The 23612-nt window shown below is 42.6% G+C and overlaps 1 protein-coding gene across 3 annotated transcripts in view; it reads right to left on the minus strand.

The window, feature by feature from the left end:
- Positions 1 to 23612, minus strand: part of enah (ENAH actin regulator) — a 313411-nt gene that overhangs the window by 160891 nt on the left and 128908 nt on the right. For all 3 annotated transcript variants that reach the window (XM_059982582.1, XM_059982581.1, XM_059982583.1), the window contains one exon: positions 14910 to 15075. In XM_059982582.1, coding sequence (XP_059838565.1) covers positions 14910 to 15041 — 132 coding nt within the window. In that variant the 5' untranslated portion in view covers positions 15042 to 15075. The remainder of the gene's footprint in view (positions 1 to 14909; positions 15076 to 23612) is intronic.

A 23612-nucleotide genomic window follows, 5' to 3' on the forward strand; every position in this document is an offset into this window, starting at 1 on the left:
AGACTAGTTTATTCAAACTTTGTGGTGCTGGCATTTAATCCCTAGCGCCCGCCCTCTCCGGGCGGAAATGACATCAGAGGTGCATTACCAAAGTCTCCCCCCGCGAGCTGGCTATTTGTGAGCTGGTTCGCCTGCGCAGAAAGTGGGTCGCCACATAACCACCTCCCCCCAGAACCAATGATACACCCGCCAATGTCCACAGTCTGGATCAGCCTCTGCGCCGCGGTGCCTGAACCTCTGGCTGCGCCAAGTCCACATGGGCTGGTTTGAGTTGGTCCACCATGAAAACCTCTTCTCTCCCCCCAATGTCCAGAATGTACGTGGACCCACTGTTGTTGATCACCTTGAATGGCCCCTCGTACGGCCGCTGTAGCAGTGCCCAGTGTCCGACCCTTCATACAAACACAAACTTACAGTTCTGCAGGTCTTTGGGTACATGGGTGGGGGTCCGTCCGTGCTGTGAAGTTGGTACAGGGGCCAGGTTGCCAAGGCCTTTCGCGTAGCCTGTCCAGGACTGCTGCGGGTTCATCCTCTTGCCCCCTTGGGGCTGGTATGAACTCGCCCGGGACGGCCAGGGGCGCGCCGTACATCAACTCAGCCGACGAGGCGTGCAGATCCTCTTTGGGCGCTGTGTGAATTCCAAGCTTGACCCAGGGAAGCTCGTCCACCCAGTTAGGTCCTCTCAGGTGGGCCTTAAGAGCTGACTTCAAGTGACAGTGGAAGCGTTCCATCAGTCTGTTCCACTGTGGGTGGTAGGCAGTTGTGTGGTGCAGCTGCGTTCCCAACAGGCTGGCCACAGCTGACCACAGGCTGGAGGTGAACTGGGCGCCTCTGTCAGAGGTAATGTGGGCCGGTACACCGAAGTGTGCTACCCAGGTTGCGATCAGTGCTTGGGCATAGGAATCAGCAGATGTGTCGGTGAGCGGGACTGCCTCTGGCCACCTCGTGAAACAGTCTACCATAGTTTGGAGGTACCGCACTCCTTGGGACACTAGTAGGGGGCCCACGATATCCACATGAATGTGGTCGAACCTCCGGTGGGTGGGTTCGAACTGCTGCAGTGGGGCTTTAGTCTGCCGCTGCACTTTGGCTGTTTGGCACTGCGCGCACGTTCTGGCCCATTCAAAGACCTGCTTGCGAAGTCCGTGCCACGCGAACTTGCTGGAGAACAGCCTGACAGTTGTCCTGATAGATGGATGCGCCAAACCATGTATGGAGTCGAAAACTCGCCGCCTCCAGGCTGCCAGGACAATGGGGCGAGGTTGGCCGGTAGCCACGTCGCACAGGAGGGTCCTATCACTTGGGCCTACGAGAAAGTCCTGTAGCTGGGCATCTCGTCATCTGCCTGCTGTGCCTCCGCCAGTGCTGCATAGTCCACCCCCAGGGACAGGGCCTGGACAGCTGGTCTGGAGAGTGCGTCCACCACGATGTTGTCTTTTCCCGAGACATGCTAGATGTCCGTCGTGTACTCGGAGATGTAGGACAGATGTCACTGCTGGCGAGCCGACCAGGGATCGGACACCTTCGTGAATGTGAAGGTCAATGGCTTGTGGTCCGTGAACGTGGTGAATGGCCTGCCTTCTAAGAAGTACCTGAAATGCTGGATTGCCAGATACAGTGCCAACAGGTCCCAGTCGAAAGCACTGTACTTGAGTTCCGGTGGTCGTAGGTGCTTGCTGAAGAACACCAGGGGTTGGCAGCGCCCCTCGATGAGCTGCTCCAGCACCCCACCGACTGCTGTGTCAGATGCGTCCGCCAAGAGGGAGGGAGGAACGTCCGTTCTGGGGTGCACCAGCATCGCGGCATCTGCCGAGGCTTCCTTGGCTTTAACGAAAGCGACCGCGGCCTCCTCGTCCCAAGTAATGTCCTTGCCTTTACCCGACATCAGGGTGTACAAAGGGCGCATGATACGGGCTGCTGAGGGGAGGAAACGGTGGTAGAAGTTCACCAGACCAATGAACTCCTGCAGGCCTTTGACCGTGTTGGGCCGGGGAAAGTGGCGGATCGCATCTACCTTGGCGGGCAGAGGTGTTGCCCCATCTTTGGTAATCCTGTGGCCCAGGAAGTCGACAGTATCAAGACTGAACTGGCATTTGGCTGGGTTGATCGTGAGGTCGAAATCACGCAGGCGGGAGTAGAGCTGGCGGAGGTGGGACAGATGCTCCTGACGCCAACTGATGGCTATAAGGATGTCGTCCAAATAGATGAACGCAAAGTCCAGGAAGCATCCCACCGCATCCATTAGCCGCTGGAACGTCTGTGCGGCATCCTTCAGGCTGAATGGCATTCAGAGGAACTTGAACTGGCCGAACAGGATGATGAGTGCTGTTTTGGGGATGTCTTCAGGGTGCACCGGGATTTGATGGTATCCCCGGACGAGGTCTACTTTGGAAAATGATCTTGCCCCATGCAGGTTTGCTGCAAAGTCCTGTACGTGCGGCACAGGGTAGCGGTCTGGAGTGGTAGCCTCGTTCAGTCTGCGGTAGTCGCCACATGGTTTCCAACCCCTGGCTGCTTTGGGCACCATGTGCAGGGGGGAGGCCCATGGGCTGTTGGACCTCCGTACGATCCCCAATTCCTCCATCCTCTTGAACTCCTCCTTCGCCAGGCAGAGCTTTTCCTGGGGGAGCCTTCGTGCACAGGTGTGGAGGGGTCGTCCCTGGGTCGGGATGTGGTGCTGTACCCCGTGTACCCCGGCATGGCTGCCGTGAACTGCGGTGCCAGAATCGATGGAAAGTCCGTCAGGATTCTGGTGAATTAGTTGTCTGACAGCGTGATGGAGTCCAGGTATGGGGCCGGCACCTTGGCTTCACCCAGGGAGAACATCTGGAAAGTCTCGGCATGTACCAGTCTTTTCTCTTGTAAGTCGACCAGCAGGCTGTGAGCTCGCAAGGAGTCCACCCCCAGGAGTGGTTGAGCCACCGCGGCCAGTGCGAAGTCCCACATGAACCAGCTGGCGCCGAACTGCAGCTGCACTGTGCAGGTGCCGTAGGTCCATATCGTGCTGCTGCTTGCGGCCCTCAGGGTGGGTCCTGGCTTCCTGTTGCCACTGTCGTACCCTGTCGGGGGCAAGACGCTGATCTCCACTCCGCTGTCAACCAAGAAGTGGCATCCTGCTTGTTTGTCCCAGACGTACAAGAGGCTGTCCTGGTTACCAGCCACCATAGTCATTAGTGGCAGCTGGCCCTGGCCCTTGCAGGGCGGGCGACAACGGCAGGCTTTTGTGCCCCACTGCTGGTGGTAGAAACACCACTGTTCACTGGCCTCCTCATTCCTGCCTCTGTATTGTGTGCGACCCCCTGGTGGGCCTGGTCTGGTCTGCTGCTGAGCACGTGGCCTGGTAATCTGACCGTCAGACGCCACACTCTCCCTCTTGGCTTTCCACAGCATGTCTGCCCGGGCCGCCACATTCCGAGGGTCGCTGAAATTTGCGTCGGCCAGCAGCAGATGTACATCCTCGGGCAGTCACTCTAGGAATGTTTGCTCGAACATGAGGCAGGGCTTGTGTCTGTCAGCCAGGGACAGCATCTCGTTCATCAATGCTGATGGCAGTCTGTCTCCCAAACCGTCCAGGTGAAGCAGGCGGGCACCTCGCTCACGCTGTGAGAGGCCAAAGGTCCCAATGAGCAGCGCCTTGAATGCTTCATATTTGCCTTCTTCCGGGGGGCCGATTGTATGAAATCTGCAACCTGGGCCGCCGTCTCCTGGTCAAGGGCCATCCCTTCTGTGAAGTATGATGGTGGCTGCATCATGCTGGGGGGATACTTCACTGAAGCAGGTCCTGGAAGGCTTGTGAGGGTAGAGGGTAAAATGAAAACAGCAAAATACAGGGAAATCCTGATGCAGTCTGCAATAGAACTGCGACTTGGGAGGTTTGTTTTGCAGCAAGACAATGACCTCAGGCATAAAGCCAAAGCTACAAAGGAATGGCTTAAAAACAACAAAGTTAAAATAACGTCCTGGAGTGACCAAGTCAGAGTCCAGACCTCAATCTAACTGAGAATTTCCAGCTGGACTTGAAAAGGGCTGTTCACTCACAATCCCCAAGCAATCTGACAGAGCTTGAGCAGTTTCATAAAGAATGTCAAAAAATTGCCGTGCCCAGATGTTTAAAGTTGATATAGACCTATCCACACAGACCCAAGGCTGTAACTGCTGACAAAGATGCATCTACTAAATACTGTCTTGAAGGGGGTGAATACTTATGCAGCCAATTATTTTGTGTTTTATATTTGTAATTAAATTCGATCACTTTTCAATTTGACGTGAAAGAATCTTTCTATCGATCAGTGTCGAAAACAGCCAAATTAAATCCACTGTGGTTCAATGTTGTAAAACAATAAAATATGAAAACTTCCAAGGTGGGTGAATACTTTTTATAGGCACCGTAACTACCAGAGTCATTGCATAACTCGGAGCATTCCTTCCATAAGTATGTGCCAGTTGTGTACTACAGGTAGTCCCCGAGTTATGAACGTCCGACTTGCGGACAACTCGTACTTACAAACCGAAGAAGGAGAACGCAATCCACAATTTTAAGTCGTTGCCGTTGACATTGTGTTGAGTGTGTAACTTTGTATTTGGCTAAAATTTTTCTTAGCAAGATTCACCCTCGCCCCACTCCCCCCCCCACACTTTTCTGGTCAGCTGGTGGCGTAGTGAGATCAGCGCTGGGCTCAAGAACAGAGGTTCCCAAGTTCGATCCAGTGACAGACCGCTTCAGAGCACGCTCTCCATCCGGGCCGGGTTGATGTCGAGCTCGCAACTTGACCTCGTAAAAAAACACTGCCACCTCCAGTTTAAATTCCCATGCGGAATATTGTGCAGGATCAAATACCCAAACTCAGCACAGCCCCCACTTATCCCATTTAACCTGTCTCAGTGCGATGGTCCTTAGGACCCAGCGGAGCTCCGGACCCACCACCCGCAATGTTACTGTTCCATTGACAGGAAGCGATCATGATTGAAAATAAAGTGGAAATAATAAAACGTTTGGAAAGAGGTAAAACGGCATCGGTCATTGGAAAAGTGTTAGGCTACAGTCAGTCAACGATCGGAACAATTTTAAAGGATAGTGGATAAAGTGAGAACAATGGAGCATGTGAAAGGCCCTGCCCCGATGAAAGCTACAATATTACTAAGCAACGCAATGGTTTAATTATTGGAATACATATGTTTCCTAAGTGTTTTATATGCATAGAAAGGCAAAATATATACTATATACCAAGACAAACGTTTGACTAACTGATGCTAAATAATACCTGATGTACTTGTTCCCAATTACGTACAAATTTGACTTAAAGACAGACTCAGGAACGGAACTCATTCATAACCTGGGGACTGCCTGTACAGTTGGCTCTCCTTATCCGCGAGGGATTGGTTCCGGGACCCCTTATGGATACCAAAAAATGCGGATGCTCAAGTCCCTTTTCAACCTGGCCCACTACAGTGTACCTTAGGACCCAGCGGAACCCCAGACCTTATTTAACCTGTCACAGTGCGGTGGACATCAGGACCCGGCGGCCGAGCTCTGAATCCACAGTGTTTCTGTTCATGAAAATAATCACAATTACGATTGAAAATAAAGTGGAAATAATAAAGTGATCGGAAAGAGGTCATTGGAAAAGCGTAAGGCTACGTTGGTCAACAATCCGAACAATTTTAAAGGATAAAGTGAGAAAGGCCTTGCCCCGATGAAAGCTACAATTATTGGGTTTTGGGGTTTTGATCCTCCACATTAACCAGGCTTGGAAGTGGTCTGTCACCGGATCAAACTTGGGAACTTCCCGAGCCCGGCATTGAAATATACATTCTTACGTGTTTTATATGCATAGAAAGGTAAAATATATATTATGTACTAAGACAAACGTTTGACTTACTGATGCTAAATAATACCTGATGTACTTGTTCCAACTTGTATTGTAAGAGAACTTCCGATTTTTTTCGATCCCAATCCACGGTAACCTATGCACATCCTCCCGTATACTTTAAATCATCTCTAGATTACTTATAATACCTAACACAATGTAAATGCTATATAAACTAGTTGCTACAAACACGAGGAAATCTACAGATGCTGGAAATTCAAACAACAACACACACAAAATGCTGGTGGAATTTTTATATTATATTTAAGGAGACCCTGACGAAGGGTCTCGGCCCAAAACGTTGCCAGCGCTTCTCCCTATAGATGCTGCCTGGCCTGCTGTGTTCCACCAGCATTTTGTGTGTGTTGTTGTTTAAACTAGTTGTTATACTGCATTGTTTAGGGAATAATAAAAAGGTCTGTTCATGCTAGAACAACAAGTGCTGGAAAAGCACTTCCGGGTTTTCTTGATTCGCGGTTGGTTGAATTCATGCATGTGGAACTCGCGGATAAGGAGGGCCGACTTTATATGATATTCATTGTGCAAAGTTCAAAGCAAATTTATTATCAAAGTATATATACCATACACAACCTAGAGATTGATCTTCCTGCAGGCACCTACTGGAAAACAAAAGAATCCACAAAAAACCACACATAAAAAAGACCAACAAACATCCAATGTGCAAGAGGACAAATCCTGCAAATAACAAAAATATAAACAAATAACACATAGAATATTGAGCTCCAAAAGAGAGTCCACAGCTTTGGGGTTAGTTCAACACCTCGGCAAATGAAGCCACTCCAAGAACTTGACGGCTGCAGGGCAACAACTGCTCCTGAACATGGCAGCATGGGACACAAGACACTGATGATAGTGAGAAAAGACGACGACAGGTCAGATGCAGGCAGATGGGACGGGCTCAAGTGGGGTTGGGGGAATCTTGAGTGGAATGGAGTAGTAGGGCTAAAATTTCAGGCCTTGAAATTTGCTAGCATAATAGTATCTCCCTTTTACAACCACCACAGCAATAATCATCAAGAGCATCATTCAGGGAAAACAATCAACTCTAAGCTTGTGCAAAAGTCTTGAGCACATGGACTGCATTTCTCAAGACTACTTGGGAATATCCTGGCCTTGGTGATTCAACTACCAAGAGCACAGAGACCAAAGCAATCCAATATCACTTCTCAGGGAATTATATAACTTGCAGCCTATATTCCTAAATTTGAACTGAAGGTTTGAAGAATGAAACTGAAATAAACATGGACACAATGTTCTTAAGATGATAAATTTACAGAATACTTTTCGAAGATTAAAGTGACAATTTCTATTCTTGATAAAAGGTATCAGGTACTTTTTTTTTGAAAAATAGTGTTATAAGCAGCATGCTGAAAGGGTCAAAAAGCTTTGTACTCTTGGGTTGAGGTCATCCTGGACTTGAAGGGAAATGTTTTACAGAAGTTTCTTGAATTGGCAAAATATTTTTCTTGCATTGTCAGAGCTGAAGGAGCATGTACAGAAACAGGTCTCTCAAAGATTGGATAACCCCATAAAGGTACAGTAAGCTTTCCTTGTACCAAATATACAGCTCAAATAAAATCTGCACCATTATCAGGTCCTTCAGGCTCCACTCAATTCTTAGCTAAGCCATTAGGTGGAGCTACACAACACAATATGGCTAAACAAACAAATAAAATTAATGCCAAACCTTAAAAAGATGTTAAAAACAACTGTTACTAACCTTTTTTAAACTCACCTCAGCCAATCAGTACCAGATAGGAGTTAAGAATATTGTATTATGGCTGGTGCTCAAAAGTCATGGTAAAAACAAAATCCCATGCACTAAGGATTTGTGCGACAACAACAAAGTGTACAGTTACTAGTCTCAGCAGAACGTTATGACACCTGTCCAACACAACAGATTGTATGCTGCAAAAAGTGCATGCTCAGCTCAGGTGCCCAAGTTGGCCTTTCACTCGCTACTCTTCACAGTACAGATAGGGATTGCACAAGTTACCAGCATTTTAAAAATAAATAAATGGAATGCCAGTGCACTTTAAGCTTGGCCTTACACAGTTTGGAGAGATACAAATCAAGATGAAACAACAACCACTTGAAATGACTTTCTATCTTGGTGCAAACACTTTCATACCCAGACAAGCTGTGATAAACCTGGAACAGTTTGGCTATGATGGGGTGGGGGTGGGGTGCTAAGTACGCTGACATCCTTTGGCACAAATTAGAGAATGCCAGTTGCAGAGCAATGCAATGTCATGCAGAACTGATGTGCTTCATCTATGACAGCAAAAATGCAAATTAGCAGAAGAAACTCAGCCCTTTGTGATCATGGGTCACCTGATTGTAAGTTCAGCTCCATTGTCCCATCTACTTTTCATCACCTGGCTTATTTATCTACCTAATACTCAATGGCTTCATAGATCTTTGAAGAAGAATTGCAAAGAAATAATAGAAAATATTTCAACACACACAAAATGGTGGAGGAACTCAGCAGGTTAGGCAGCATCTATGGAGAGAAAGGAACAGTCAATCTTTCATGCCGAGACTCTTCATCAGAACTAGAAAGAAAATGCAGAAGCCAAAACGAAAGGGTAGTGAGAGGGAAGGGAGTATAAAGTTGCAAGTGAGAGGGTGAGAGGTGAATCCAAGTGACAAAGAACAGGGAAGCGATTACAAATACTCTGAAAAAAATATTTGATTTTGATTACATCAGGATGTGGGTGAGGGCTACAGTGATAGCAGTGGGGGGGGAACCCTTTTTCTGGAGGGGAAAAAAAAGGACAACTTGGATGTCCTGGAATGGAAAGAACATATGTGGTGGAGACAGAGAAACTGAGAAAAGGAAATAACATTCATTCAAGTGACAGGGAGGGAAGGAGTAGTCAAAGTAACAAAGGGAGTTGGTGGGTCTGTGAAATATATCAATAATCTGTCTCCAGATATGAAATATTTCATTTCAGTTCGGTATTAAATAGGTGGCCCTTGCTTTCAACTGTGACCCCAAGTTGAAGATCTTCTGATTGGAGGCAACATCCTCTCCACATGCATCCTGTCAAGGCCCTCAGTAATTTATATGATATGACAGAACTTGTTAAAGCATCAGAAATGCCTGAAAAAGTAAAGGAGCTCCATTCTCAATGTCCAGGTAACACTATGTAGACACTAACTACCATCTCTGGCCACAAATGGTATTTCCCCTGACTGACTGCCAGTACTAAGTCATCACTTTTAAACATTGTAACCCCAGTGTAATTCTATGAGGAGATGATCCAAGCAATTTCAGAAAAGTCCTAATAAAGGGTCTCAGCCCAAAACATCAGCTCTTTACTCCTTTCCATAGATGAAGCCTGACCTGCAGAGTTCCACCAGCATTTTATGCAGAAAAGCAATGTTCTTCTAAGCTAAGATTTTGTGAAACTTGCAAATGGTAGTACTCCCATTCACTCACTGTCCTTGTCCTTGGTGATAGTGATCATGGGAAAACCAACAACAGCTACATTCAGTAAGTCTTTTTGACGAGACAGTGGCAGGCCGTGCACCAATCATTACCTGCACTTCTTTAAATAGTACTAAATTCTTCTATAGTGCTGGATACTTCTGGGAGGAGTAGAGAGTCATGCTCATGACATGCTCTGAGCATGATGGGAAGATTTTCATGAGTGTTGAAGGCACTAGCCTTCAAAGTACCCAGCACATCTTTAGGGAGCGGTGTCTCAGAAAGGCAGCGTTCATTATTAAGGACCTCCAGCACCCAGGGCATGCCCTTTTCCCTCTGTTACCATCAGGTAGGAGATACAGAAGATTAAAGGCACACACTCAGCAATTCAGGAACGGCTTCTTCCCCTCTGCCATCCCATTCCTAAATGGACATTGAAGCTTTGGACACTACCTCACTTTTTTTCTTTAAAAAAAATATTATTTCTTTTTTTGCACATTTTTAAAAAATCTATTCAATATACATAATTGATTTACTTGTTTATTTACTATGTTTAATTTTTTTCTCTCCTCTCTGCTATTGCATTGAACTGCTGCTGCTAAGTTAACAAAGTTCACATCACATGCTGGTGATAATAAACCTGATTCTGATTCTGAATTACTTGGGACAGAACAACAAACTTGTGCTGCACATACAGCACAGTTATCCACAGATTCTGGTCAATGGTGACAAGAAACTTGAGATAGGAGAATCATGGTTATGCTATTAAGTATCAAGGGAAGGCAATGTAATTCTCCCATACTGAATATGCTCACTGTCTGGCTTTACTTTGTACGTTTATTGCCACCATGGTCCTGGCTTGAAAACTGTCCAGGTTTCATTCTCTGAGCTGCAATACCTTTCAGTTTGAAATAAATTGAATAATACCTAATTTAATAAAATTTTTATTTAATAATACCTAATTTAATAATAAATATTTAATAAGTTAATAAAATAAAATTTCTAATTTAACAAAATAAAAATAATAAAATTTACCTAAGCAAAATCCCTACTCTTAGTTTACAATGGAAGGAAAGTCACTGATCACACAGATGAAAGAATTGTTGGACGCAGTACTCTCTTGCAAGAAATTAAATTTCATTCACATAAATCTTACATCCAACAAGTGGTGTTTGCAGAACTACAGTTTAGCTAATAACAAAGGATGCTGGAAAACTTAGCAGTCACATCTGTAGAGAACAAAACTGAGTTAACGTTATGCTATTCCTCCTCATAGATGCTGTCTGACCTGCTGAGCTCCTCCAATATTTTGTGTGCTGTTCTGTATTTCCAACATTTCAGAACATGAAAGATTATATTTTGTTTCACTTCTCATGCTTGCTGCTAACCCAAGTAGTTCTTGCATTTTCAAGTGTTTTTCTTTATTTTACCAAAGCTCCTTTGCCACATGGTCAAATGCTGTCCTATTGTTAAAGTAAACACCTAACCATCTTCTCACCTCTCAAATTTTGAATATTAAGAGCAAGGCAAAATCCAGCCTCAGGTAAGCCTGTAGAACCCAAATGAACATCAAAGTGCAGGTTACATGAGGATGATGGTGCACTGTTTGATTGTCATGCCAAAGTCTACATTAAGGCTAAATCTATGGCAATCTATATCTCTTCCCAGCCTGATAATAGTAAGGGGAGGAATATGGCAAATCTATGAGGTTACAGTTTTTTCTCCCCTCTAAGCATTCTGCTTTCCACATACTTTTCAATGGTGTGTAGGTTGATAGGTTACTGACTATCACAATTTGTCGCTGCAAAAGAAACCAGTGGAATCTGGAGAAAGTTGAAGGGAATGTTTAGAGAATAAAATGGGATTAGTATAACTGCATGCATAATGGCTGTCATGGACTCAGTGGGCTGAAGAGCATGAGCATGGATTTTGTGATTCAAGGCAAGGAAGAAGTGGCTGCTGGTGACATCAAGGCAGTATTTGGTTCATTGGGCTACATCACCAATGTTTGCAAATACCACAAAGGAAGTTAATATCACCACTGGAAATCAATCATTCTACAGCTATGCTACTGTTGTTTTTGATAAATCAGAACCAGATTTATTACCACCAGCATTTGATGTGAAATTTGTTAAATTAGCAGGAGCAGTACAATGCAATACAAAATATAGAAGAAAAAACCAAAATAAAATAATAATAAATAACTAAATCAATTACTGTATACATATATTTAACAGATTAAAAATTGTGCAAAAAACAGAAATACTATATATTAAATAATTGAGGTAGTGGCCAAGGGTTCAAAATCCATTTAGGAATGGGATGGTAGAGGGGAAGAAGCTGTTCCTGAATTGCTGAGTGTGCACCTTCAGGCTTCTATACCTCCCACCCGATGGCAACAGTGAGAAAAGGACATTCCCTGGGTGCTGGAGATGCTTAATAATGGACACTGCCTTTCTGAGACACCCACTCCTTGAAGATGTCCTGGGTACTTTGTTGGCTAGTACCCAAGATGCAGATGATTAAATTTATAAACCTCTGCAGGTCCTGTGCAGTAGCCCTCCCCCCCCCCCCCCCCCCCCCCCCCCATTATCAGACACTGATGCAGCCTGTGAGAATGCTCCCCACGGTACAAGTTTTTGAGTGTATTTGCTGATATACCAAATCTCTTCGAAGTCCTAATGAAGTATGTCTTGCCTTCTTTATAACTGTATTGACATCTGTACTGAGGTCTCGACACCCAGGAACTTGAAACTGCTCACTCTCTCCACTTCTGATTCCTCTGAGGATTGGTATGTGAAAAGCCTTTAACTATCATACCAATGATATTCCCATCTTTACACAATACGAAATGAAATATTTGCTGATAATTGCAGTGTGGAGGGATTGATGGGGAGATGGAGTTAGTGGCTGGGAGGTGATTAGTGGATCAAAGGGCTGTAGTTTATGGAACCTAATAAAGTAAAAGGATGAGCAGAATGATATTAAGGGAAAGATGCTAAGTAGGCAGGAACAATGAGAGGAGGGATAGAGGATCTAGTAGGAAGAACGTGTGGATGAAAGGCAAATGGAACCAGGTAGGGGAGAGGAAATACAGCAAATAAAGAAGGGACTGAGAAGGTTTAAAAAGCACTGTGTGCAAGAGGATCTGAATGAATCAGGAAGAGAAACAGATAGAAATGCAGATCACCTGAAATTGAAAAATTTAACTTTAATGCCATTAGACTGTAGGCTACCCAAGTGCTATTCATCTAGTTTGTACTAGGCCTTACTGAGAATCAGAGGTAGTGGATAACAGGTTGGTGTCGAAATGGGAAGGGGACTGTAACAGCTTGAAACCAGAGTTCAAGATGGTCAGTGCAAACAAAGTACAGGTGCTTGGCAAAGCAGTCCCCCAGCCTACACTTGGCTCGCCAATGATGAAAAAGCCATTTTGGAAGTATCAAATTCAACAGACATGGTTGGCTCCTCTTCATGGGAAAAGAAATAGGCCACAATAAGAGAAAATCTGCAGATGCTGGAAAACAAATAAATTCACACAAAATACAAGAGGAACTCAGCAGGACAGATAAGGGGTTTTGGCCCAAAACATCAATTGTTTATTCTTTTCCATAGATGCTGCCTGGCCTGACAAGTTCCCCCAATATTTTGTGTGTATTACAAAGGATTAGGCTATTTGGCTCATTGGTAATTCAATCATGGTCGATTTATTTTCCCTTTCAACCTCATTCTCCTGTCTTCTTCCCATAACCTTTAACGTCCTAACTATATAAGAACCTATCAATTTGACCAGGTATATTTGAACAGGTACAGGTGTACATTTCCTACATTTGCAAGGAGAAGTCTCTGGGGGCAGGGAGAAATGCGAAGGAACGCACACATGAAGGAATCAGGTTGTTAAACGCAGGGTTAGGAAAGGAAAGATGTGATGGGTTCACATTGCAAACAGTGGTGAGATCACACCTCCTTTTCATTGGCAACTTGGAGCATTCTTTGTTCAAATTTAGTGTCACCATTCCTCAATGTCTATTGACTGCATTTGTACTGCCTCCTGCACCTATGCAAACTTGTCAATTTTATTAACTGCTTTTCTTGCTTCCGCTCTGTCCTCAAATTCACGTGGAATACTTCAGACACCCTTCTCCTCTTAACTGATTCCCTGTAACTCCATCTCAGGGGAGAAAACTATCCACAGACATTGACTGCAAACACACCAAATTCCACAGCCGCTTAGATAACACCTCCTCCAAGGGAGTCTTTTGTAAGGACACCATGCTTTCTCTCAACACACAAAATACAAGAGGAACTCAGCAGGTCAGGCAGCATCTGACCAGAAAACAACTGGATGAATGGGCTGCTATATCTAAAATTGACTTGATCGCAGAAGACAGAGGGGTAGTATTAGAGCGGTGTTGTTATAACTGGAAGTCAGAGACCAGTGGTGTTTAACAAGGACCAGTGCTAGGAACTCTTTTGTTTGAAATAATTTGGATGAAAGAGTTAATGATCCAAATGCTCTAAACTTGCAGTGGATATGAAAATTGGTGGAGCTGTAGAGAAAGAGGAAGGTTGTCAAAGAATGTAGCAGGATACAGATCAGTTGTAAATTTGGATGGAGAAATGGCAGATGGAGTTTGTGCATGCAAGTGTTAGGTGATGCATTTAGAAAGGTCAAATTTCAAGAAGGCAGTATACAGTAGATGGCAGGATGCTTGAGTATAATGCACAGTCAGAACTTGGAAGCAAATCCATAGCTCTAGGAAAGTGACAGCACAGATGGAACAGCACAGGGGCTGGTAGAGAAGCCATACAGCATGCTTGTATTCATCAGTCAGGGCAAAAAGTTGCATGGCTGAGCCATATTTGAAGTATTGTATGCAGTTCTGGCTTCTGTACTATTAGAAAGATTGAGGTTTGAAGAAGATACACAAGATGTGCACCAAGATGTCACCTGAATTGGAGTGAATACATTAGGAGGGATTAGACCAACTTAGATTGTATTCTTGCAAAATTCAAAACCCTCCTGAGGCAACCATAGACAGAGTAACTCCCCACAAGAGTCTAATATTAAAGAGCAGATCTTTAAGGTGGCGGTAGAATTTTAAAAGGGGATAGATGGATCGATCGACAGGTGGATGTGCATGTACGCACGTGTACGTATGTGTATACACACACATACACACAATGGCATGTGTTCGGAATGTCTGGTCAGGGGTGTAGAAGCAGATATAATGGCAATGTTTAAAAGATAGTTAGATAGATATAAACAGGCCAGGCACAGAGGAATATGGACCATGTGCAGATAGCTGGGATTGGTTTAGATTGGCACCATGGTCAGCACAGGAATGATGAGCTCTAGAATCCATTCCTGTGCTCGACAGTTCTATCTACTTAATTGTGTTATTAAAAACAAACCACTTGAAAAATTCCAAAACAAGAATAACATGAAGATCTCTATAAAACATGAGAATTGCAAATCTAAGCTGAAAGAAATTAGGAAAAGATAGAAAATTACACTACAATAAATATGCATAAAATGTCTGAATTGAGATTAGCATAATATCAAACCAAGCTCAAGTAATGCCTACCTGATGGTCCTGAATTTTCCTCCCCACCACTCGGAATGTGTTGTTGCCTGTGTGGTGGTAAATATGTACTCTACTGAATCCAGTTGCTCCTCCAGCTGGTACCCACTTCTTGTTGCCATCATCATACACCATGACAGCAGCACGCGCCTGGCATATACTTTGCTCACTGCAGATACAATAGAACAAACAATTAATTAATAAGAAAAGTATTTACCAAAAATATTTTAAATATTTCTGTTTGACAAAATATAATCAAACATGTCAATAATATCTAAATTTATGTGCACAGATTTATTATAATCAAACCACAGAGACTGAACTGTAAATAATCTTGGAAAGAATATTTTGGGTGTAGTATGTCTTTCTTCAGATTGAACAGGACTAGTGCGTAGTACAACTGAGATTGTTTGGAATTTGACAAAATTTGTTGTCAAGTGGTTTTGGCTTATTAAACACAAGAGAAAGTAAAATAGCAGGAGCCTGGCAATGGTAAACCCTAGCTTCAGAGGAGAGAAGGAAGTGGGGGAACATATTGAAATGGCTTCAAAGAGGAAAAAGCACTGAAGGAGAATGGAGGAATGAGAAATTGATGAAGGGTTTACACTCTACCAATGTTCTTATCTCCACTTGTATTCATCAAAATCAAGTGCTGGGTGCACTAAAACAGATAAAATCATTCTCTCAATTAGCAATCTTGAAACCACCGAACATGAAATAACTTTAGGCTTCAAACACAGTTGCAACCACAAAGAGGAATCAAATGGTTGTAGAAAAAAAACGGGGATGCAAGCAAGTATTACTACAATCTTTAGAATTCAAACAAAGCCACATTTACAAATTAAGGACGAAACAAGAAAAGTGGCCATGCCAGAAGGAAATTTTATTAAGCAGCATTAAATCTATTAGGTGGAACAAAGTCCTTCTCGGGCAAGTTCATCTTTGTTCCTGTGTGATTGATTTTTTGAGCTCTTGGGAGGGCCAAGGAAGCCCATGTAGGATCTGCAGATAGGCAAGTTAACACAAAATGAGCCGAATAATTTGGGAGGTGGTGTTTTGCCACCAATGCAGGGCTCATGTTCTCTCAATGAATGGTGATGTGATTTTCAGCATCATCCCAAGTAAATTATTTAACCTATTGGACTAATTTTGTAGTCCACAGTAATCCTACAAATCCATGCTTGTCCACCTTCAACTTCCAATGCATTAACAGGCTTTTTCAACAACTCCACTTTCCTGAATCTGTGATGTTTTGGGATGGTACTTTTGAAAAGCACAAATTGGCCCCACCCCGCTCACCTCCTTATCTATTCCACTAGTCACATTCTCAAGACCTCCAGTATATAACCAGATACATAACCTGCCTTTCATAAAACCATGTTCTGTTCAATCCTTTTATTCATTCCCAAATAGTTGTCATCACATCCTTCAAAAAAGACTCCAACACCTCATCCACTGACTGTATAATAAAGTCAGCAGTTTCCATTTTCCTCACTCAACATTTTTAAAGTGTGAGGGTGGATGGTGGGGTAGGGAGGATGTTCGTTTTGCTCTAGTTAACAGAAATAATTTGAGGATCTACATTAGCTGTCTCTCAGGCACTATGTGGATGCAGATCATCCTTGCATAAATTAGTTTGATTTATTTGAAAGCGACTCCAAATAACAATTCACATTTTTTTTTAAAAACTAGTTATCACTAAAAGCAAGATTGGTTCTGCTGGCTTGGTAGGACTTTAAACTCTGAGGGAACAGTCTCTATTCAGGAGAACTGACACATCAGGATTACTTGACAGACTATGCATTGTGGAGTTGGTACTTAATCAAACTCAGAAAGTTAGCAAGATCAGAAAGCATAAGAACCGGTTGGCCACAATAAAATTGGCATTGAGACTTTGAACAATTTGTCATTTTCACCTGTTTTGTCAAACTTTTAAAGACAATCCATGACAAAAATCTAAATGAAAAATGACAAGATAGTGGTACAAATAAAAGCAGCTGTAAGCAGACCAGCTGGTATTCCAGTACTCCACTAGTCTGCATTTGCTGAGTGACATTCAAGTGCACATCATGATTGATAGACCAGATGGCTCACTGCAGACTCTGACCACCTCATCAAATCTGATCAACTGAGGAAAAATCTTATTGGGATTTATACAGCACACTTGGGTATTACCCACAAAAAAAGGGCTCCGAGAAAATTGATCAGATGCAAAAGTGTAGATAATATTATAAAAAATAAACTGGCGGAACAAACAGCAATCCAAGGTGGTGAACAAAAAGATCAAGATAATTGTAACGCACTGTAACATTTCACTACGCACGTAGTAGTAGCATTGCTCTGTTGCAGCAATGTTTGGGTTATGACTAGAGATAGGTTTGGAATGTGCACAATCCAATGAGATTTATGTTGTTCTTTCTTGTAGGTCTGAGAGAAGGGAATTCACAGTCTTTTGTCGGCGAGTGATGAAGAGAGAAGACGCGAGTGGGGAGAGTGGTAGACTGCCGGGTGGAATAGACTTGGAGCGAGGGTCCAGGGGTCAGCAACACTCAGAGGAGGTTGATCGGGAACGAATGGACGAAAACATGAGCTCCAATGTGCATATTAGACTGTTTCATTAAAATGGGCCCTTCTTATTTTTATTTTCTTTATTAGCCCTATAGTCAGATTAAGATTTATAAAGTTCAATCATTTAATTGGATATGGTGTACTGTCTGATATTTTGCAGTACGGATTTATAACTAGGCAACACATCATGCAGCATCCACACAAGTGAGATTTCTCAGCTTGGCTGGGCCAGAGACCGTCTTCCCCGAGACAAATGCATGCTGGCCGAACCTGAGGGTTACATAATTGTAGAGATTAATACAGCATTAAACTCCCACTAATATAGACCTAAGCAGAATTAGCCTGAAGAAAATGAGTACGAAAGCATTTTCTTTCAAGATTGCAAATGCATTATCTTTATCCCTTTGCTTGATGCAATTTCTCACATAACCCTCACATCACAAATATCTTCCTCTGCTCAACAAAAATATATTAATTATCATTAAATATAAGCAACTTTACGATACAGGTTCCTCTCCTTTTTCAGTAGTGCATGAGATTGAACAGAGTTTGGTTCCAAATTTGTAAACCACAGACTCTTCCACAAATGGGACAAGTTGGTTTATGTCCTGTGTGTGTCCAATACATAGGATCAATACCACCCTGAATGTTCCTTATCTATATTGGGCCATGGATTTCCAGAAGACATACATCGCAAAAAAATTTTTTTTTTGGCTAGTGTAAATTATCCTTTGTGTAGGTTACTGGCAGAATCAAAATAAACAGGGAATTGAACATGAGCACCAGGGATACCAGGATACAAGGGAGAATAGGACCAATGGGACCGTTCTGCTGGTCTGACAGAACACAAAAGGGCAAACTGGTTTACACTCAATTTCCGCAAGATGAACAGAGTTATGGCCATCCCCTCAGACTTCGGTGAAGGAGTAAAAGGTAGCTCAGCGGTCAACCCCCACACACAAACAAGTGCTTTTAGCATAATGCCACTCAATTTCTGAGGTCTAAGTAACTTGTTTCTCAAGTAAAATTACCAGAGGTTGAACAGTTTCCTGTGCATGGTCCTGAAAGTCCACTGTACTCTCATGTAGTTTGTTGGAAGCAAAATGCAGCACTGCATCAGATTAGAGGGATGACAAACAATAACACAGCAATCTTCAATGAGACAGATGCTGTTATATAGATTGTGGCATCATCTCTTGAAGATGTTGTCGATTGTAGGTAGGGTTATGCCAAGGATGGAACTATCTAAAACTATAGCCTTTGTATCGATTGATCTGTCAAAATCATGGCTTCTGAATCACATCACAAGGAATCATATTTGAGGTGAATGCTTCAGTCTCTCCAGGTTGAGAATCATCAAAGACTTGAATTAACATTGAAAAAAGATGATCTATAGTGTGCTACCACTCTCTGCATCTCCCAGTTAGCACACAGTGAAGATCATGTCCATTGTGTCACAAGACGGACAGAACACACACTGCAACTCACAAAGCAGTTCTCCAACTACAGGAGGCAGTTGAAAAGGATTTTTTCAATGTGGTTACCAGAGTCAAACTGGTCTTCTTTCTTGAACATAGTTATGAATATGACATCACTAAGGTGTCCATGTATATTCTGCTTCCAGATGCCTGTTCATTAAACTCTTCCCAACTGGGTTTTTAAAACTTCGGGAGGGATAACATCTGCTTGTGGTTACTTCTTAGTTTATATTCTTCTGGTCAAGTTTGAATTGCTACTCTCGGAGATGTTATCGAAATAGTGAGACTTATGGATTGGACTATAGTTCATTCTAACCAGTTCATATTGACCTCTTTTACTTCAGTGGGTTTTTTTGTGTTCTCACCCATACTTTCTTGTTGCTGATTGGTGGGCTGAGGGTTTGGCGCTTGACGTTCTTGTTACTGTTTCTCCATCTGGGTGATCTGTTAGTTTCTGTGTGAAGGAGGAGTTGGGGGGGGGGGGGGGGGTAGGTGGAATTTGGGAATTGTTTCTTTTTGTGTGTGGGGGAATGATTTCTTTCTTTCAACTACTTCAATGGTTTCCTATTGTTTACGGCTATCTGGAGAAGACAAATCCCAGAATTGTAATCTGCATAAATACTTTGATAATAAAAATGCACCTTTGAATATGTCTTTTTTTAAAAATTTCATCCTTCCCTCAAGTATAAACAGTGGCTGGGAGTTTAAGATTAGCAGTCATCCATTCAAGAGGACCTTTTCTTCTTCCAAATACTTGTGCATCATTGGAATTCGCTGCCCCAGAGTTCTGGAAACTAAATGTTCAAATGTATTCAGAGAGAAGCTGAGTGTTACATACAGTAAGTATGAGGGTGTAACCCAGGGCCAAGGTTAGCCATGTTTTTGATTTTTAAATTATTTCATTTTTCAGGATCTGTTTGACACTGGTGTGGCCAATATTTATTATAAACCCCCAAATGCCATTGAATGAAATCTTTCTTAGGCCAGATAAAGCAAGGATAGCAGATTTCCTCCACTGATGGACATGGTGAACTGGATGTATTTTCATAATAACTTTATAGTCAGTAAAAATGGTCTTCTAAAAATTCTCAATGGTGATATTTGATTTCTCATCTTTGGATTAATAGTCCATTCTTTGCCTCCTGGGCTCAGTAATTCAGTTAGTACTATACCATATCAGGCTCAACAGTACATGTGGCAGACTTCTACACCTAAATCTTAGACTTATTTCAGAATATATCAAGGCCAACAGCAATAAGATACAATGCATGGGAGGAAATGGTTAGCTGCAAACCAGCAGCTGCAGTACAGCATATTTATAGACTTGTAAACATGAAAAATAAATCTGCATTTCACAAGGCATTCTCATTCAGATTACTGCTTAGAACAAGTAAAACTGCAACTCTTGCTCAGTCATGCACAAATTCAAGGCAATCATTAAGCATACTGAATTACAATGTAAAGTAAAAAAGCAAGTTGCCAGGCATTCCAGCACGCAAATAAATGAACTGATTCATACCACTGCAAAAATACACATGCAGAAAATATAGAAATTCAGGTGTCGCTCATTTGTCCTCCAAGATATGGGTAAAACCAAAACAATGTAAAATAAAATGCTGTAACATAAAGTTGTCTTTGCTGGTGACAATCAGTAAAAATAGTTTGTAAATGATTTTTGCCCTCGATTGCCTAGGCAATGAGCCCAGAATGTGCGATTCACGTCAAATCAACAATGGGAGAAGCTGTGAAAGCTTAAACAATTATAGGTCCTAAAACACAAACACACTGTACAACACACAAAAAAAACTTGCATCCATCAATTGTAACATTATCTTCAGCATGTACCTGTTTATGAATGAACTGCACAATTGAAATAGCTTTACAATCAATGAAAGATATTGACGCAGAAGTGACAGAAGGTCGATGACCCTATTTCACCATTCACTGAACATGGGTGATCTGTGGAAAAACTCCAGGTATCTTTGTCCTAACTCTCCTAACAGAAAGCTTTCACACTTAATTCAATGAACATTGGTCATCTTTTCAGGAAGAGAATCAAACTTCTTGCATACTCCCAACTTTAAAATTTTAGATGTCATGTCGAATTTCTGCAAAATCCTTAAGTACTGTGAAAGCACTGTTGTGCTTTCTTCACAATTGCACTTGTATGCTGGGCTCAGGACAGGTCCTCTGAAATAATGACACCGAGGAATTTAAAGTTGCTGACCCTTCCCACCACTGATCCTCCAAAGAGGACTGGCTCATGGAACTCTGGTTTCTTTCTCCTGAAGTGTAATATTTTCCATCTTCTCTCCTGAAAAGTCTTACTCTAATTTCTAGATCATTTCTTTGAACCTCAGACAGCACAAATCCAACACACACAAAATGCTATGGAAATGAATAAAGTTGACCTTTTGGGCCAAGACCCTTCTTCAGAAGGAAGGTCTCAGCCTGACAAAATGACTGTTTATTCATTTCCATAGATGCTGCCTGACCTGCCGAGTTCCTCCAGAATTTTGTGCGTGATGCTTTGGATTCCCAGCATCCACAGATTTTCTCATGTGTAAAGATTGTTTAATGCCACTTCCAGTACATTAGTACAAAGGAAAATGAAATAATTGTTGCTCCATATCCAATACAGCACAAAACATGATAAAAGAACATAATAAAAAAGAGTACACAATAAATATACAGGCTTGATTGAGCAGCTTAATCCACGGAAATATCTAGATCCTAACCTCATTCCAGCTTTTAGACCATAAGCCTATAAGATGCAGGAACAGAATTAGGCCATTTGACCCATTGAGTCTGCTCCACCATTTCATCATGGCTGATCCATTTTTTTCTCTCAACCCCAATCTCCTGCCTTCTTCCTGTATCTCTTCATACCCTGACCAATTAAGAATCTATCAACCTCTGCCCTAATTATACATTAAGACTTAGCCTCCACCCTCTATTCTCAGGCTGTGTCCTCTGGTCTAAGACACTCCCGCCACAGGAAACATCCTCTCCACATTGACTCTATCAAGGCATTTCACCATTCAATAGGTTTCCATTAGGTCAGCCCTCATCAACTATGGCCTCAAAGAGCCCTGGCTAAATTGGAGCCAAAGGGAAAAATTCCCCCTGATAAATGGAATCATACTTAGCACAAAGGAAGATGGATCTAGTGGTTGGAGGTCAGTCATCTCAGCCATAGTACATATCTGCAGGACTTCCTGAGGGTAGTACCCTAGGCTCAACTATCTTAATTTGCTTCAGAAAGGACCTTCCCTCAATTAGAAGGTTAGAAATAGGAATGTTTGCTGATGATTGCACTAAGTTCACTATTTATGACTAAACAGGTAATGAAACATTCTACATCCAAATACAGCAACACCTGTACAAAACCCAAACCTAGGCTGGAAGGTACCAAGTAATATTCACACAAACAATGATATTCAATTGAAAATCCAGCTTTCACCGCAACATTCAATAGCATTAATATTACTGAATCCCTCACTAACAATGTCCTGGTTTTACCAGGAATGAATATGATTGACCAGAAACTGAAATGAAACAGTCATATACACAAAGAAGCTACAAGAGCAGGTCAGAGGCTAAAAGTCCTGCAACAAGTAGCTCACCTTCAAACTCCCCAAAGCTGGTCCACCATCTACAAGGAATGTGACAGAAAACTCTCAATGTGCCTGGATGATTGCAGTATCAACAATCAAGCTCAACATCAGACAAGACATGGCATTCTACTTGATAAGCACTCCATCCACAACCATCCATTTATACCACCAGCAACAGAAGTTTGTACCATCTACAGGGTGCAATGTAGCAATTCACTGTCTCCTTAAATAGTACCTTCAAAACCCATGACCTTTACCATCTAAAATGGCAAAGGAAGCAAAAGAAGGGAACATCACCACCTGGAGATTGCCCTCCAAACCACACACCATCCTGACATAGAAATGTATTCCTTTATCCTCAAAACCCTGAAATTCAAAGCAGCAGCTCACCTTCAAGGACAACTAGGTATGGACAATTAAATGCTGTCTCAACCTGCAAAGTCTACATCTCATGAATGAACAATAAAACACACCAGCCCACGATGAACTTCAGGTCCACAAAGAAAACATTCTCAAAGAAAACCAAAGGCTGATTCCTAATAAAGCACTCCACTATCACTATCAGCCCCAAACACTTTTCATGGAGGCAAGGCTTAAAGAGAGAAAAAAAGTGTTTTTTTTTAAAAACAAGGATTGTAAAACAGTATAAAATTTGCATTCAAAGATTTTAATAAAGCAGGAAAATACTGATAACTTGTGCCAAGCTTTGCATCAATATACAGTAGCATAAAGGTTAAGTTATTGAACCAACAGCCGAAATTCTGGGGAGAAATTCTGTTGTCCAGAGACCCAAATTCAAATTTACCATGGCCACTGGGGAGTTTTAAGTTCAAGTAATTAAAAAATACACAAAACCATCAGACTGTTCCAAAATCTTATCTGATGTTTCAGTAGTAGTCTTTCAAGGAAGGAAATCTACCATTCTCTCTTAGGCTGACCTTGTACACCACTGTCTTCTTAGTTTAGGACAAGTAAGAATGAGTAATTAAGTCCAGATGCAGGGTCTCGACACAAAAGATTGACTTTTCCCCTTCCATGGACGC

This window comes from Hypanus sabinus, chromosome 10 (genome assembly GCF_030144855.1).
Source record: "Hypanus sabinus isolate sHypSab1 chromosome 10, sHypSab1.hap1, whole genome shotgun sequence".
NCBI lineage: Eukaryota > Metazoa > Chordata > Chondrichthyes > Myliobatiformes > Dasyatidae > Hypanus > Hypanus sabinus.